General features: G+C 32.4%; 2 protein-coding genes and 1 pseudogene across 2 annotated transcripts; 2 read left to right on the top strand and 1 right to left on the bottom strand.

Moving 5' to 3' along the window:
* Positions 1-1,605: 1,605 nt before the first annotated feature.
* Positions 1,606-2,223, bottom strand: LOC108845059 (uncharacterized). The gene has a single exon (XM_018618327.1). The coding sequence runs from the start codon at positions 2,221-2,223 to the stop codon at positions 1,606-1,608; it is 618 nt and encodes a 205-aa protein (XP_018473829.1).
* Positions 2,224-7,382: 5,159 nt separating this feature from the next.
* Positions 7,383-9,924, top strand: LOC130510196 (probable protein S-acyltransferase 9). The gene is made up of 5 exons (XM_057006602.1): positions 7,383-7,646; positions 7,952-8,137; positions 8,523-8,822; positions 8,940-9,173; positions 9,256-9,924. The coding sequence occupies exons 1-5, from the start codon at positions 7,608-7,610 to the stop codon at positions 9,742-9,744; spliced, it is 1,248 nt and encodes a 415-aa protein (XP_056862582.1). The 5' UTR covers positions 7,383-7,607; the 3' UTR covers positions 9,745-9,924.
* A 2,611-nt stretch (positions 9,925-12,535) lies between these two features.
* Positions 12,536-13,664, top strand: LOC130509921 (uncharacterized; annotated as a pseudogene).
* The last annotated feature ends 256 nt before the right edge of the window (positions 13,665-13,920 follow it).

The raw sequence follows: 13,920 nt of genomic DNA on the forward strand, positions 1-13,920 counted from the left end.
ATTTTAGAATAGTTAAAGTAATTCAAATATGTATACAAAAATTTATTTAAGTAATTTTCTAAGAGATGGTCTAAATTAAAAAATCACACATGAAATGAGGTTGTGACTTCTATTTTAATAGAATAGATTACAGATGCGCTATACTTATTTTTTTGTTAGACAATTTCCAGTGGTATCATATTTGGAGAAAATGTATCAAAATATGAGGGAAAACGGTGTATCATCTGAGAGAAAATAAGTTTTGAATAATGTTTTCCTGCTTTGTGTTAAGTTTTTTATTTATAAATTAGTCTTTAAAATTTTATATAATTTTTATCTTTAATATATGTTTTATACACTAAAGAAGTTATTATACTTTCATGATATAAATATAAGTTTATATAAATCCTTGTTTATTTAGAAAATAAAATTATGTACATAATGAATATTTAAATTTGTAAGCTTTATAAAAATAATAAATATTATTTTTAAATTAATAATATATTAGAAATTATTTTTGAGGGGAAAAGTAGAGAAAATATTGGAGAAAAATGAAATTCATTTTGTGATTATATCATTTTGAGAAAAAATAAGGATAACCATTAAAGATGCTCTTAGCTTAGTTTGTAGATTTTACAATATTGATAAATTACTTAAAGTACTACATTTCATATTTACATTAACCACATTTATATTTAGTTTTAAATAATTAAATATAAATTTATAAATAAATCTAGGATTAACTAATCTACACTTAAGCTCCGATTCATAACCATTGTGTAATCACACAAAAATAGTTAAGTTGCGGAAAACATTTATTAAGCCGCTGAAAATTTTAAAATTTGCGGAATGGTCGAATACATATTAAATTGATCAAACTATTTTGTATGGTATTAAATTTTTATAATAAAAACGACATATCAATAATTAGACTAATTATTACAAAATGTAAAATTTGTTTAAAACTATTTAGTTCTTATTATAAATATTTAGCTTATCTTTAAATATGTTTTAATAATAGATTGACATTAATAATATAAAAATTATATAATAACTTTATTTACAACATAATTATTTATCATTAAAAATATTATTGATATGTATTTTAAATTTTAAGATAGTATTAGCATATAATTTTATAATATGTAAAGTGTCAATTTTGTAAAATATTCCGTCATAATCTACTAAAACTCACTTTTTCACTTAATGAAATTTCTCTTAATATTTTTGTTAGAAAAAGCACAAACCTGTGTTTCTGCGTTTTTTTTATTCCACAATATTTTGTTAACTGGTAAAGTATTTCTGAAACTGCATTTCATACACCATTCCGCCATTCCTCAAAGTTACCAGTCAAAGCCTTAAGCTTTAGATTTGATGGGTGAAGTTTAGGAAGGTGGAGTATATGATTTTAATAAATGTATTTATAAAATATTTAAAAGTTAATATATATTTTTTTTAAAATAGTCTCAAAAAATCGAATTTCAAAATGAAAACTTAAAATATTTTTTTTTGTTTTTGTCATTTTTTTTTACGGCAAACGGCTATTCTATTACTCAAACTTGAGGTGGTCTTGGTAACCAGACCGGAATAGAACAACCAATGAAAAGTAACTCCCTATGGAAAGATCTAGCTGTTTTTGCTAAAAAAATCAGAGAACTGATTGTGTGTTCTTGGCACGTATGAGATATCAAAGTCTGAGAAGCATATTAGAAGCGTCTCTATCCTCTCCAGCTCCGTCGCAAAGCTTGGCCAAGCAGCGGGGTCCTTAATCATAGCAATGAGCTCCTTGTAATCTGTTCCGAAACGCTGGCATGTTGAGTGTTGAAGCATATTCTCCATCGCCCATCGCAGTGCTTTTACTTCAGAATGAAGAGCTGATTCTCGTCTTGGAATATTTCGTGTTCCCATTAGTTCAATCTTCCCGCCACTGTCCATCCAGACCCATCCACATCCACTGAATTGGCTTTGAGACGTCCATGATCCATCTAACAAACATATATTATCCAAGCTTATGGCTTGGTCTTCAATCTCAGGCCCTTGCACCACTGGTATCACCTTGTTTGCATCAAACCATGCTTGACATTCACTTTTCGCATATCTCACTAGTTCCAGTGGATCTCTATCTATTCCCCTGAAGAGTTTGTCGTTTCGAGCCTTCCATATGTACCAGATTATCCAGGGATAAGGATACTTGTCTTGGTCTGGTCCATCTATGTTGTTCTTCCGCCATAATAGATAATCCATATTAGTATAGATGCTTTGTGCTGAAAAAATGTATGTACTTGTTGGAACAGATGATAATGACCAAACTTGTAGGGCAGGGGACACTCGAAAATAGCATGGGTTACTGATTCTTCTGGTTCCCCACACCTTGGACAGTAGTTATCGCATCTCATGTACGCCTAACTAGATTCCTCGTTACTGCCACGTGACCCGTTATCAATTGCCATATAAGATGGCAAATTTTCGTTGGCGCCCTTATTTTCCAAGCAAAGGCTTGAAGCGTGGTAATACTGGGTTCTGAGACGTCATTTTCTTGGTCATCCTTTAAGAGATTTTGAGCAACCCAGTAACCAGATTCTACCGTATATTGGCCACTCTTTGTGTAGTTCCAGCAATAGGTGTCTCTTCGATGAGTTGTACTTATGGCTAAACTCCTTATGAGAGATATATCCTCCGGATTGACATATTGCTCCAGCAAGCCAATATCCCATTCCATTGACTCTTGATTAATGAGATCGCTGACCCTCATATTTGGATGCATCACTGGTGCTACCGATGTCGCCGGTCTAGCAGGTGTCATTGGTATCCATGGATCCTCCCACGCCTTTACTTCATATCCAGAATGAATCTTTTGTCTTATCTCCAATAATAGAAGTTTCCTTGCAGCAGAGATACTGCTCCATACATAAGACGGACTGCTTACAGCATTTACTCGTAAAGGCGAGCTCAATCTATAGTATATGTTTTTGTCATTTATTTAAATCATTATTTATATTTATATATCTATAAAGCAATGGTGGAAGAGTCTTTTGTGTCTTTAATAAAAAAAAGTATTTGTGAAAATATCTCTTTAACGAAGATAAACAAGAATAGTGACACAAAAATTGAGGTAAAAGTGAAATTTCTCCTACAATATTTGCAATAGCAATACAAAATTAAATGAAGATTTGATATACTATAGCTTATCATTATCTAAACAAATATATAACAAGTTACTGATAGGGTAACTTAATGGCACATGAATTTTATGAATTACAAAATTACAAGATAGTAATATATTTAATAATATTCTAATACATAAACTCTTGTCGTTTATTATTCATCCATGATATATCAATATATCAAGATATGAAAATATATATTTATATTAAGAGATAAAAATATATATTTGTATTAAAATATAATTAAAATTAATTGTAGAATAAATCTAACAATTTATAATTTATTGTTTCACTAAAGACAACAACAATATAAACTATTTTAACTTTCAAAGTAATAATTCGAATGTGAAATTGTTTTTTTGCAAATAAGAGTATATATATAAAAAAATAAAATAAATAATAGAAATACCTTCATATAATATTAAAACTAATATCTGTTAATTACAAAATAACACATAAATTACAAAATAACACATAGAATTACAAAATAGTAATATTAAAAGGTAAAATGACAAAGATACCTATATTTATAACTGTCTGATTAATTAAATATAAAAACTAGTTTAGAATAAATGTAAATAATATATTATATATTGAATATATATTATATCTGAGTTTAGAGTTCAGTTACTATAGTTTAGAATTTAGTATTCAATGTAATTTGATTACAATTTAAATATTTTTTCTTGTTTAAAAATATGGTATTTCAAGGAAATTTTTGTTATAAATTTTCTTTTTTCTAGTATTAACTATGTAATGACCCAAATTGAAATGCTAGCCTAACGGGACCCGTCAAAGCCCAAAATCATTTCTAGAAGCCCAAAGTATATTGTTATAAATACCTACCTCTCCACTTTGTTTTCTTCACTATAACATTAAGAAAAGTTTTTAGAGAGAGAGAGAGTGAGCCGAGGAAGTGTGATCATTTTGCAGAGACTGTGTCGCCGGAGCAACCGAACGCCATGATCACGTCCACCTTGTCACGACCGATCTAGGTAATCACCGGAACTGCATGTGTTTTCAAGTTTAGTTTCGACCTTTTTGGTAAATCGACTATAACTTCCCAACCATTGAGAATCACTTGCATGCAAGGCCACCATCGTGTTCCTCTCGTCAAGACAAAGTCGTAGCCACCGACCACGCCGCAATCGGATCTCAGGCGAAGCCACACGCGCCTCCTGAGGTTTTGTGGCCACTGCAAGTGCATAACACGCGCTGCCGCCCTCCGCCACTGCCGCGCCACCATCCTCCGCCACTGCCGCGCCACCATTCTCCGTCACTGCCGTGCCACCGTCCGCCGCCGGTAAGCCGTCTTCCTCCTCTGTTGTCGCCGGTGACTCAGTCAACATGGCCGAGTCGATTCGGTGAATCAACTCAGTGACTCGGTCAACCGGATTGGTTTGACCAGTAATCAATTGGATTTCGGTTAGGGTAAACTGGTTGGTTAAAATAAATTGATTTTGGGTAGGATAAACCGGTCGGTTAGGTCAAATTGATTTCTGGTCAAAGGTTGACCAGGTTGACATTTGACCAGTGGGTTAACCTTTTCGTAGACTTCAACCAGATCCGTTTTAAACTGTTCGAATGGCGTTCTGACTCGATATTTCGTCTTGGTTTAAGTTTTGGAGCCTATTTGAGCAGCTGGGGTTCATCGATACCACTTATAATCATTGCTAAGTTGAGGGCTACTCCGTTAAATCATGATCTAGTTTAGTACTACCATTATGGAAAGTTTAGTTTCAAAACATGTTTCGTCTCTGTGGATCGAGTCTGTTTGAGAGTCTTGCTTGATTGTTATTATTAGTGACTTTTAAACCGGAAATATGATAATAGAGGATTCAAAGATTGATTGAAATGATTGATGATGAGGACTGTTATATATGTATATACATAGTTATGAGTATGGATTATGTGAGAGGGAGTGAGTTCAAAGATGTTTGGGCTTCAACACTACGGTGTGTTATGGGTGTGAGCTCAGAGACGTTTGAGCTTCGACGTTGCTGTTTAGGGCGTGGTGCAGAGATGTTTGTATTTGATGCTATGTTGGACGGGGTACAGAAACAGACTGTATTAGCGACGCTTCGAATATATGTATATATCTTTATGAGAAAATTTGTAGTGTATAATAGCGCATTGATTGTTGTTCCATATAGTGTAATAGACACTATGTATGTGTTATGCTAGAGTTAGACTACATTTTTGTAATGCTATAAATTAAGTTACTGGTTTGCGGTTTAGCATCCCATACCTCACTGAGATATCCTCATATTTTTCACCCTTTTTTATTTTTCCGTTCAGGAGAGACCGACGAGTAGGAGTGATTATATCAAACTGATGCTTTTGGGCTTTTATCACTACTGACTTTTGGACCTTTGGCTTTTTTTATCGTTTATGTTATTTCTTATTTTAAATTTAGATTTTATGTTGTTTTCTTTATTCTAGATGTTATCGATATTTGTGGATTTGACCTTATAATATTTATATTATGACGTTTATAGTATTTGTTTTATGACCGGAGTCTATTATTATTATTATTATTATTATTATTATTATTATTATTATTATTATTATTATTATTATTATTATTATCATTATTATTTCTGTTATATTATTATTTTTATTTTCTGTTTTTATTTATATTATTATATTTTGGAAGTGATGGTTGTCAACTTGTCATAAACTATTTGTGTAATAAATGAAGATAAATATATATGAATAAATCATTGAATCAAAGATACTGTAAGTACTTTAGTCTACCGTTCGATCAAATGATTTAATAGTAATCCTAGAACTAGGTTTTGACCCGCGCTTCGAAAGCGCGGGTATTATTTTTCACTTTTATGAAATATATTATTTATTTATAATTATTGAATGTATTTATCTTAGTAATTTTTTTATAATAAATTCGACATATAGAGTATCTCTGGTAAACTATGTGTTTCTCTAGTTTTGTTTTATTATCTCTCCAATTAACATATTTATCTCGCTTATTGTTACGCAACTGTACAATATTTTACATCGATATTTTGTTTAAACAATGTGACATATTTATATATTAATTAATATAGAAATACCTGAACGGATTTAACAGAACCCAAACAGATTCGAAACGAACCCGAATGGATACCTGAACGCCTAGCCCTAGTCATAATTCGAATTTAAATTTAGAAATATATGAATGGAGCTGAAATATTTGACCCCGGAAACCCAAAACCCAAACAAATCCGAAACGAACCGGAATGGATACCTGAACGTCCAGCCCTAGTCACTATTATTGTTTTATGTATCATATATATGTCACCATATAATTAATTGTATTGGTTCATCATATAAATAATCATATAATTAATAGTATTTTATATGTATCATCTTATAAATAATCACATATATTATATTCTTAAAGGTTAATGTGAAATATAAAAAACCACAATTTAAGTTGGTATATGAAATTAATCTTTTTGTTGTATTTCTTATATTTATTGAAAACATTTTCTAATAATGGTTATTGTAAAATATTTAGTAAAATAAAATTTTGAATATATGCATATTTTAAATCAATTTTTGATATAAATCAATTTTAAATTATTATTTTGATTTGAAATATGTATATAAAATTTTAATTTTATTTTATGATTATTTTAGACAAAACAATGTTTTAGGTAATTAGATTAGTCCATTTTGTATATTTTAAAACTGATATATTTTTATCCATGTTTCAAAATTTTAATTTTTTGCATTAGTTTTCTATGAATTATTATTAATTTTATGTTTTTTTATAATTGAACTCTTGAAATTTTTATATTTGACTAAATTAAATAAGGTAATAATACTGTTTTTAAAAATTGTTTTATATAATATACTATTTATATTTCGGTTTGGGTTTTTATTTTTACCATAAAGAATTGTAAATATAGTGTCAGAATTGTAAATAAAAAGAAATATAGAAATAAGATTGTTTAATTATTGTAAAAACAATGACTAATTTTTTTTAAATAAAAATAGTATTAAATATGTTATTCATGTTTCTAAACAATTCTCATTTGTTATTAATTTATTGAAAATACAATGGCTAAATGTGTAAATAAAAGAAAGTACACATCTCTACTATCTATTTTTCCAAACATATCTCATTTATTCTACTATCTATGTTTCCAAACATATCTCATTTATTCTTTCCAAACATCTCCAATTTGTACTTCAACTTTAATAATATAGATGATGACATAATGAAAAGGTAAACAAAACTAGTGTTTCTTCTGGGTGACACACTCCAGAAACGAATCGCATTTTGTGAGATAGAAAGGGAGAGAGAGAGATAACCATTCACTCATCCACCTGGATTTACATCAGTTTCTTTTGGAATCGTACTTAAGACTGAAATGAAATGTACCAACCAAGAAATGTAGAGGATCGTCCAATTCGACAGAAAGTAGCGAAGAGTGTCTGATCCGATCGCTGATTCTCATGGCGGGACGGGTCTACGAAACCTGGAAGGGAAGCAATGTAAGGTTTTGATATTTATATAGTCTCCATTTTCCCTTTTCTGGAATTTGCATTATTCGAATTATCTGCCTTTCTCAAGAAATATGAATTTAGGGTTTGACACTTTTTATTGCCTTTAATTTCCTAATAATTTCCAGTTTTATAAATATGCTTTTAACTTCTTATCATCATTTGCTTTCTGTTTCACTCTCCAAACTCCAAAGCCTGGACATGCATTTTAAATGAAACCATATTATCATTTTTTTCTCAATGGTCAATCATCATCTCCTGTTAATATAGTATCATCATCTCCTCTTTCATTGCAGAAGTTTTTATTTGGCGGGAGATTGATATTTGGGCCAGATGCTTGGTCTCTTCCGTTTACCTTGTTGCTCATCATAACTCCAGTTACTTTGTTCTCTGTTTTTGTTGCAACACATCTCCGCCACGAGTTCTTCTCAAACACTGCAGGAGATGCCATCTTAGTAGTAGCGATTCTGTTTACTCTTTTTGTAAGTCGCTCATTTTATTTTCCATATATGTTTTCTGGTTTACATGTGTTTCCTGTTAGTATAAACACTAGTCATCTCTTTTGAATGTTGCTTATACAAATGCTTTATAGTATGATTCACTTGAAACAATACCACATTAATTAGTTACAAAAAAAAAAAATAATACCACATTAATTTAAGAATCTAACAAAACAAATGTAATTACTCACACCGCAACAACATGTATCTTCTGATTTGTTATCTTTTTTTTTTTCTAACTTAGAGGTGAAGTTAAAGGTATTATGTTTAACAAGCTAGACGGTGAAAGTTCTCACTTCCTTTTTTTGGGTGGCTTTCTAATGGGTGGGTTTAATGTTCTTCCTTCAATCGTCATTCGTCTTGATAGGTACTGATTCTCCTCTTCCTCACTTCTGCGCGAGATCCTGGAATCGTTCCAAGAAACTTGCATCCGCCAGAGGAAGAACTATGCTATGAGACAACGGCGTCAACTGATGGAAGACAAGCACCCACTGTTCAAATCCCGAGGACGAAAGAAGTCATGGTTTATGGTGTTCCCGTTAGAGTTAAATATTGTGATACATGCATGCTTTATCGACCTCCTCGTTGCTCACATTGCTCCATTTGCAACAACTGTGTTGAGCGTTTTGATCACCACTGCCCTTGGGTAGGCCAATGCATTGGAGTGGTAAGCTTATTAAAAAACATATTAAACTTGTGAGATATTATTAAGTTCATAACTTGCTATGTGTGTTGACCAAACTGTTTCTTGACATTTGTTTTTTTTTGTATGTGTTGTGGGCAGAGAAACTATAGGTTCTTCTTTATGTTTGTTTCATCTGCAACTCTTCTCTGCATCTACGTGTTCTCCATGTCGGCTTTATACATAAAGTTTCTAATGGATAACAATCAAGGTACTGTGTGGAGAGCAATGCGAGAATCACCTTGGTCTGTTGTGCTGATGATATATTCTTTTATATCCCTGTGGTTTGTTGGAGGGCTTACTGGTTTCCACTTATACCTCATCAGCACAAACCAGGTTAGTTTAGTTTTATTTTATTTTATTGGAGCTTTTTTATTAATGTCTCTCATCTGATAGCTGACATTGTTATTCTGTTCAGACAACCTATGAGAATTTCCGTTACAGATCAGACAATAGAATCAACGTTTATGACCGCGGGTGTTATAACAACTTCCGTGAGACATTTTGCTCGAAAGTTAAGCCCTCAAGGAACGACTTCAGAGCGTTCACGAGAGAAGAACCTCCGAGGAATACCACATTGGCTACCACGTGGGAAAGACCAGGAGAAGAAGAGGAAGGAAGTTTGGAGTTGGAGGAACGGCGTCAGAAAGTGGAAGACGATCTTGACATCGACGAAGATGTTCTGAAACTACAGCAGCGTTCTAATGCAGAAGAAGGCAGCGATCCAGCGCATCAGAGGGTTGAGATTGACCAAATGAGAGTTGGGTCTAGTGAAAGAGCACCAACGATTCGATCTGAAGTGAGGCACGGTAACTTGGGAGCAAGAACTAGCCCACAAGAAGATGTAACTAGTGGTTCTTTAGTCAGGGAGAGTAGAAGCTATGCAGCTGCAGAGGAAGGCCGGTGATGGGTTAACAATTGAAGTAAAAGAGGTTTTCTTTTTCTTAATGAATTTTATTGTTTTAGTTTATCACTATATTACGGGTTTAGACCCTCGTGGTTTGGTTTGGGAGTTGTGAACATTATGGTGGTTTGAGTTGGACATAAGATCCATATGAGTGCTATCATAGATGATAATTTTTGGCAAGTGATGAATCATGAAAAGCTCCAAGATGGGGAATTTCTACATTGTTTAGCAGTTCCCACTGGTATTGTTCGCCACCATTAGCTGACCAGCGTCAGCGTGCGACACTACCTGTAAATTATGTGGGATCTTGTGACACAGAAAACATCGGTCAACACTACACAAAAGTTTGATCGACATCCGCCTGCCCTTATGACACATTGTGTACAATTTCCAAGCATCGATCGACACCAGCAAATTTTGAAGCATCTCAATAGAATCGGAAATTATTGAAGATTCGGATCAACGGATATCAACTGGCAGTAATGAAGATTATGATGTAATATGTGTGCTTTCTCTAAAGGTGCCCCATGTTTTTTCTATGCTATTTTAGGTTACATACGTGTGTGTTTTATGTTTGATGTGCCAATCAATAGATTTAATACATTGATGGACCTTAATGGATCTTTAGATCTGTTTGTGTAACGCTTATTTGCTCTATGGGTTTCCACTTGCCAGTAGTAATATGAACGATCCATCTATACGTTGATGGTTTTAGATTTGTGTACCACTTCTTTGCTCTATAAGTTTCAAGTAATATGAACAACCTATTATAAACAATTCAGTTTAATGATTTAAATATTAGTAATATATAAATAAGAATAATTAATTTTAGTAGACATCCACTTGACGTAACATAAACTCATGACTGTTAGAATATGTCTCAATTTTATATATTGTTATAAAAATCAATATTGAAACTAATAAATTTATTTAATAAACAATGCTATAAACTTGTTATGCTTCTCAACATATTATAACTTCATTTTAAAAAGTCTTTTATTCAAAGCTGAGTATAAATTTCATTTTACTTCCCAGTATATTATTTTCGTTACAAAATAATTTTTAGATATTTAACAAAATTGTTTTTGATTAATTCAAACTTGGAAAACAAACAATATTTTTAGTACACTGTTTGTTAATAGAGTTAATCTACCAAAATCTCTAATACAAGCAGATTAAACTATTTATATGGTACAATATAGGGAAAATAGTTAGACACTACAAATATTTTGCGAGCTTTAAGTTAATTCCTTAGCTATTAATTTGGGCAACAATCTCAATTTCATTTGAGACAAGATCGGAAAGTAGAAAATCTCTAATATATATATATATATATATATATATATATATATATATATATATATATTTTTTGTCATCAAAAGAATCAAAAAATTCTCATCTTGACTCGTAAGCCCAAGCCGGTAACTCTGAATCTATGTGAACGACAAAAAACGGTTGCATCCTGGCACTGCGTACTAGTCGATCCGCCTGCAAATTCTGTGTTCGTGGTATATGAATAATCTCTGAGTTGATGAAGACGTCTTTTAGGGTTTTTATGTCTTCTAGAATAACTTGTAAAAACTGGCCATTCCTCTGGTTCTGAAACCATCTTACACAATTGGGAACAATCCGTTGCAAACGTAACTCTGAACTGACGTAAAATTTCTCATACATTCCATAGCCTATATTAGCGCCTCCACCTCTGAGTGAAGTGGTGGTTGACTCGCTCTAACATTTCGTGCCCCCATCAGGCTATCAAATCCTTCCAAAGAACTATACCAACCTTGTCCGGAAAAATTATCTTTATCCTTCCATGAACCATCTATAAAACACCATCTTTCTTCTCGTGTTCCAGGGTTATTTCCGGCGACCTGTCGTACCTGAACCTGTGGAAGTACAATCTGTGCATCATTCCATAATACGGATTCTGTCTCAGCCAATTTTCAACGTATCCCTTGGGTCAACATCAAGATTACTAAACACCTTAAGATTCCTGCTTTCCAAATGTACCATAGTATTCAAGCAAACTGATAGATTCCAGTTTAGGCTCAGTTCTCCAAAATAAATAATCCATATTTGCAAATAGAGATTGATAGGAGAAGATAGTTGAATTGGATGGAATCTGTGAAAGTGCCCATACCTAACGTGCTGGTGGACACTAAAAAAACACGTGATTTATAGTTTCCCTCGGGAACGCCACAATCTATCACACCAAATATCTCCTTTTAGTCCTCTTGCTTGCAGATTCTTCTTTACCGCTATGCAACCTGATACCAATTGCCACAAGAAATGCTTCATTTTTAGAGGACATTTTATTTTCCAGCAGTATGCTTTCAGAATATCAACTATAGGGCCAACCAGTATTAATGGTTCTCCTTATCAAGATAAACTCTCTCTACTTGATATCCTGATTTCACCGTATATTTCTATTGTTGGTAAAATGCCAGCCATCTCTATCACTCAACTGAGCTTTAAATAATCTCACCAAATTTTCTCATCATTAGAATACGATTGAATAAACTAACAATTTTCGGGTTAATAAACAGACTTTCAATTTCGTATGAACTAAAAAAGAGTTATAAAAACAAATTCCGTATGTTAAAGCATGAATCAAAATCTAGTTTATATTAAAAGTTTTTTCTAGCAATGTGCTTAAATTATATTAATTTGAAATAAATAACTAAAGATTTTATAAAGAAAAAAGAGAGAGAATTGACTTTTAAAAACTTTAGAGGGCTAATGTTAAAAAAAGCCTGATTGGAAAGAAAAAAAACTGTTAAGAACCGTCGAACCTTCTAAATCCTTCTTAACCTAATTGTAACTCTAATATGCGTTCAAGGAAGTATATAAATCCCACCACAATTGACAAACGACAATACCAAAATCTGAACTCTAACGAGCAGTGGATAATGGCTTCTTCGTCTTCCTTTCTTGTTGCTGTTTTCGTGGCAGTTTTTTTACAGTTTCTCTTTGTCTCTGCTTCAACAAAACCTATCGACGCCATATGCCAACAAGTCACTGACAAACGCTTCTGCATCAAAACTTTGACTGCTTATCCTCCGGCGGCTTCGGCCACCACCACGGTACTATTCTAATTTTTTGAACCATTAGGTAGATATATATATCATTTGTTACTCAGAGACGGTTGTAGTTGACACTATTTTCTTAATTATCGATTGAAGTTTTAAGTTATGTTTTAAATTTAAATTAAAATTAAATTAGTTTAGAAGAAAAAGAGACGTTTTAAATTAAATATAAGCTTTGTAAAAAAAAAAGTTTATTGAAAATCAAAAAAATTCAGGATGATAAATGCAGTTACGGATTTGTGATTGGTAATTTGTTCATGTCTCATTCTGAATCATGGATATATTAATTATTACTATTATTATTTCAATATGTAGCTCCAAGCGGTGGGGGGCGGCTATCAACATTGCCAAGTCCTATGCCGAGAAGTGTAGAAAATTCACGAGAAAACTGCAAAAGAGAACCCTAAACTGAAGGACCAATTCATGGATTGTCAAGGATGCCTTCCTTGATATTATATCGTCTCTCAAGAGTGCTGCCGGGGAGCTAAAAGTATCGCCGGACACTGCAAACTTGATGTCATGGTTTGTACAGACCAAACTACCATAGTGAAGAATTCGATCGGAAAAAATAGAGATGTGGCTTCAAATACTATCATGAAGATGACACTTATGATGAATAAGCTTATTGCTATTGCTGCTGGAGCCACTGATGCTCCTTCCCCATAGGGACCACACCGGTTTGTAGGCCTAACTAGCAACTACAAATTGATTGAACTGGCTAAATTTAGTCGATCGTATAAGCATAACAGTATGTGGAATAACTAAAAAAAGTTGGTTTACGTCATATATCAATCATGTGTATACGGTATGCCGGTTTAAATCATCAATTGTCTAACCGAGTCTATACTATTATTTGCGAAGTGATTTTTCGCGACGGAGCTCGTTAAAAGTTAGAGCGATTAATATCAATACTACCCTTAATGAATAAAATATATAATTAATTTAAAAATAAAAAAACGAAAATTAATTCATTTAATTAGATAATTGATTAAAATTAACAATATATAGTAAGATTTATCCAAAATCTAATTTTAAAATATAAATATAATTCATATGTGTATGTTGTGTTGTTATCTGAATTTGTTTTTAA

Source organism: Raphanus sativus, chromosome 3 (assembly GCF_000801105.2).
Source record: "Raphanus sativus cultivar WK10039 chromosome 3, ASM80110v3, whole genome shotgun sequence".
NCBI lineage: Eukaryota > Viridiplantae > Streptophyta > Magnoliopsida > Brassicales > Brassicaceae > Raphanus > Raphanus sativus.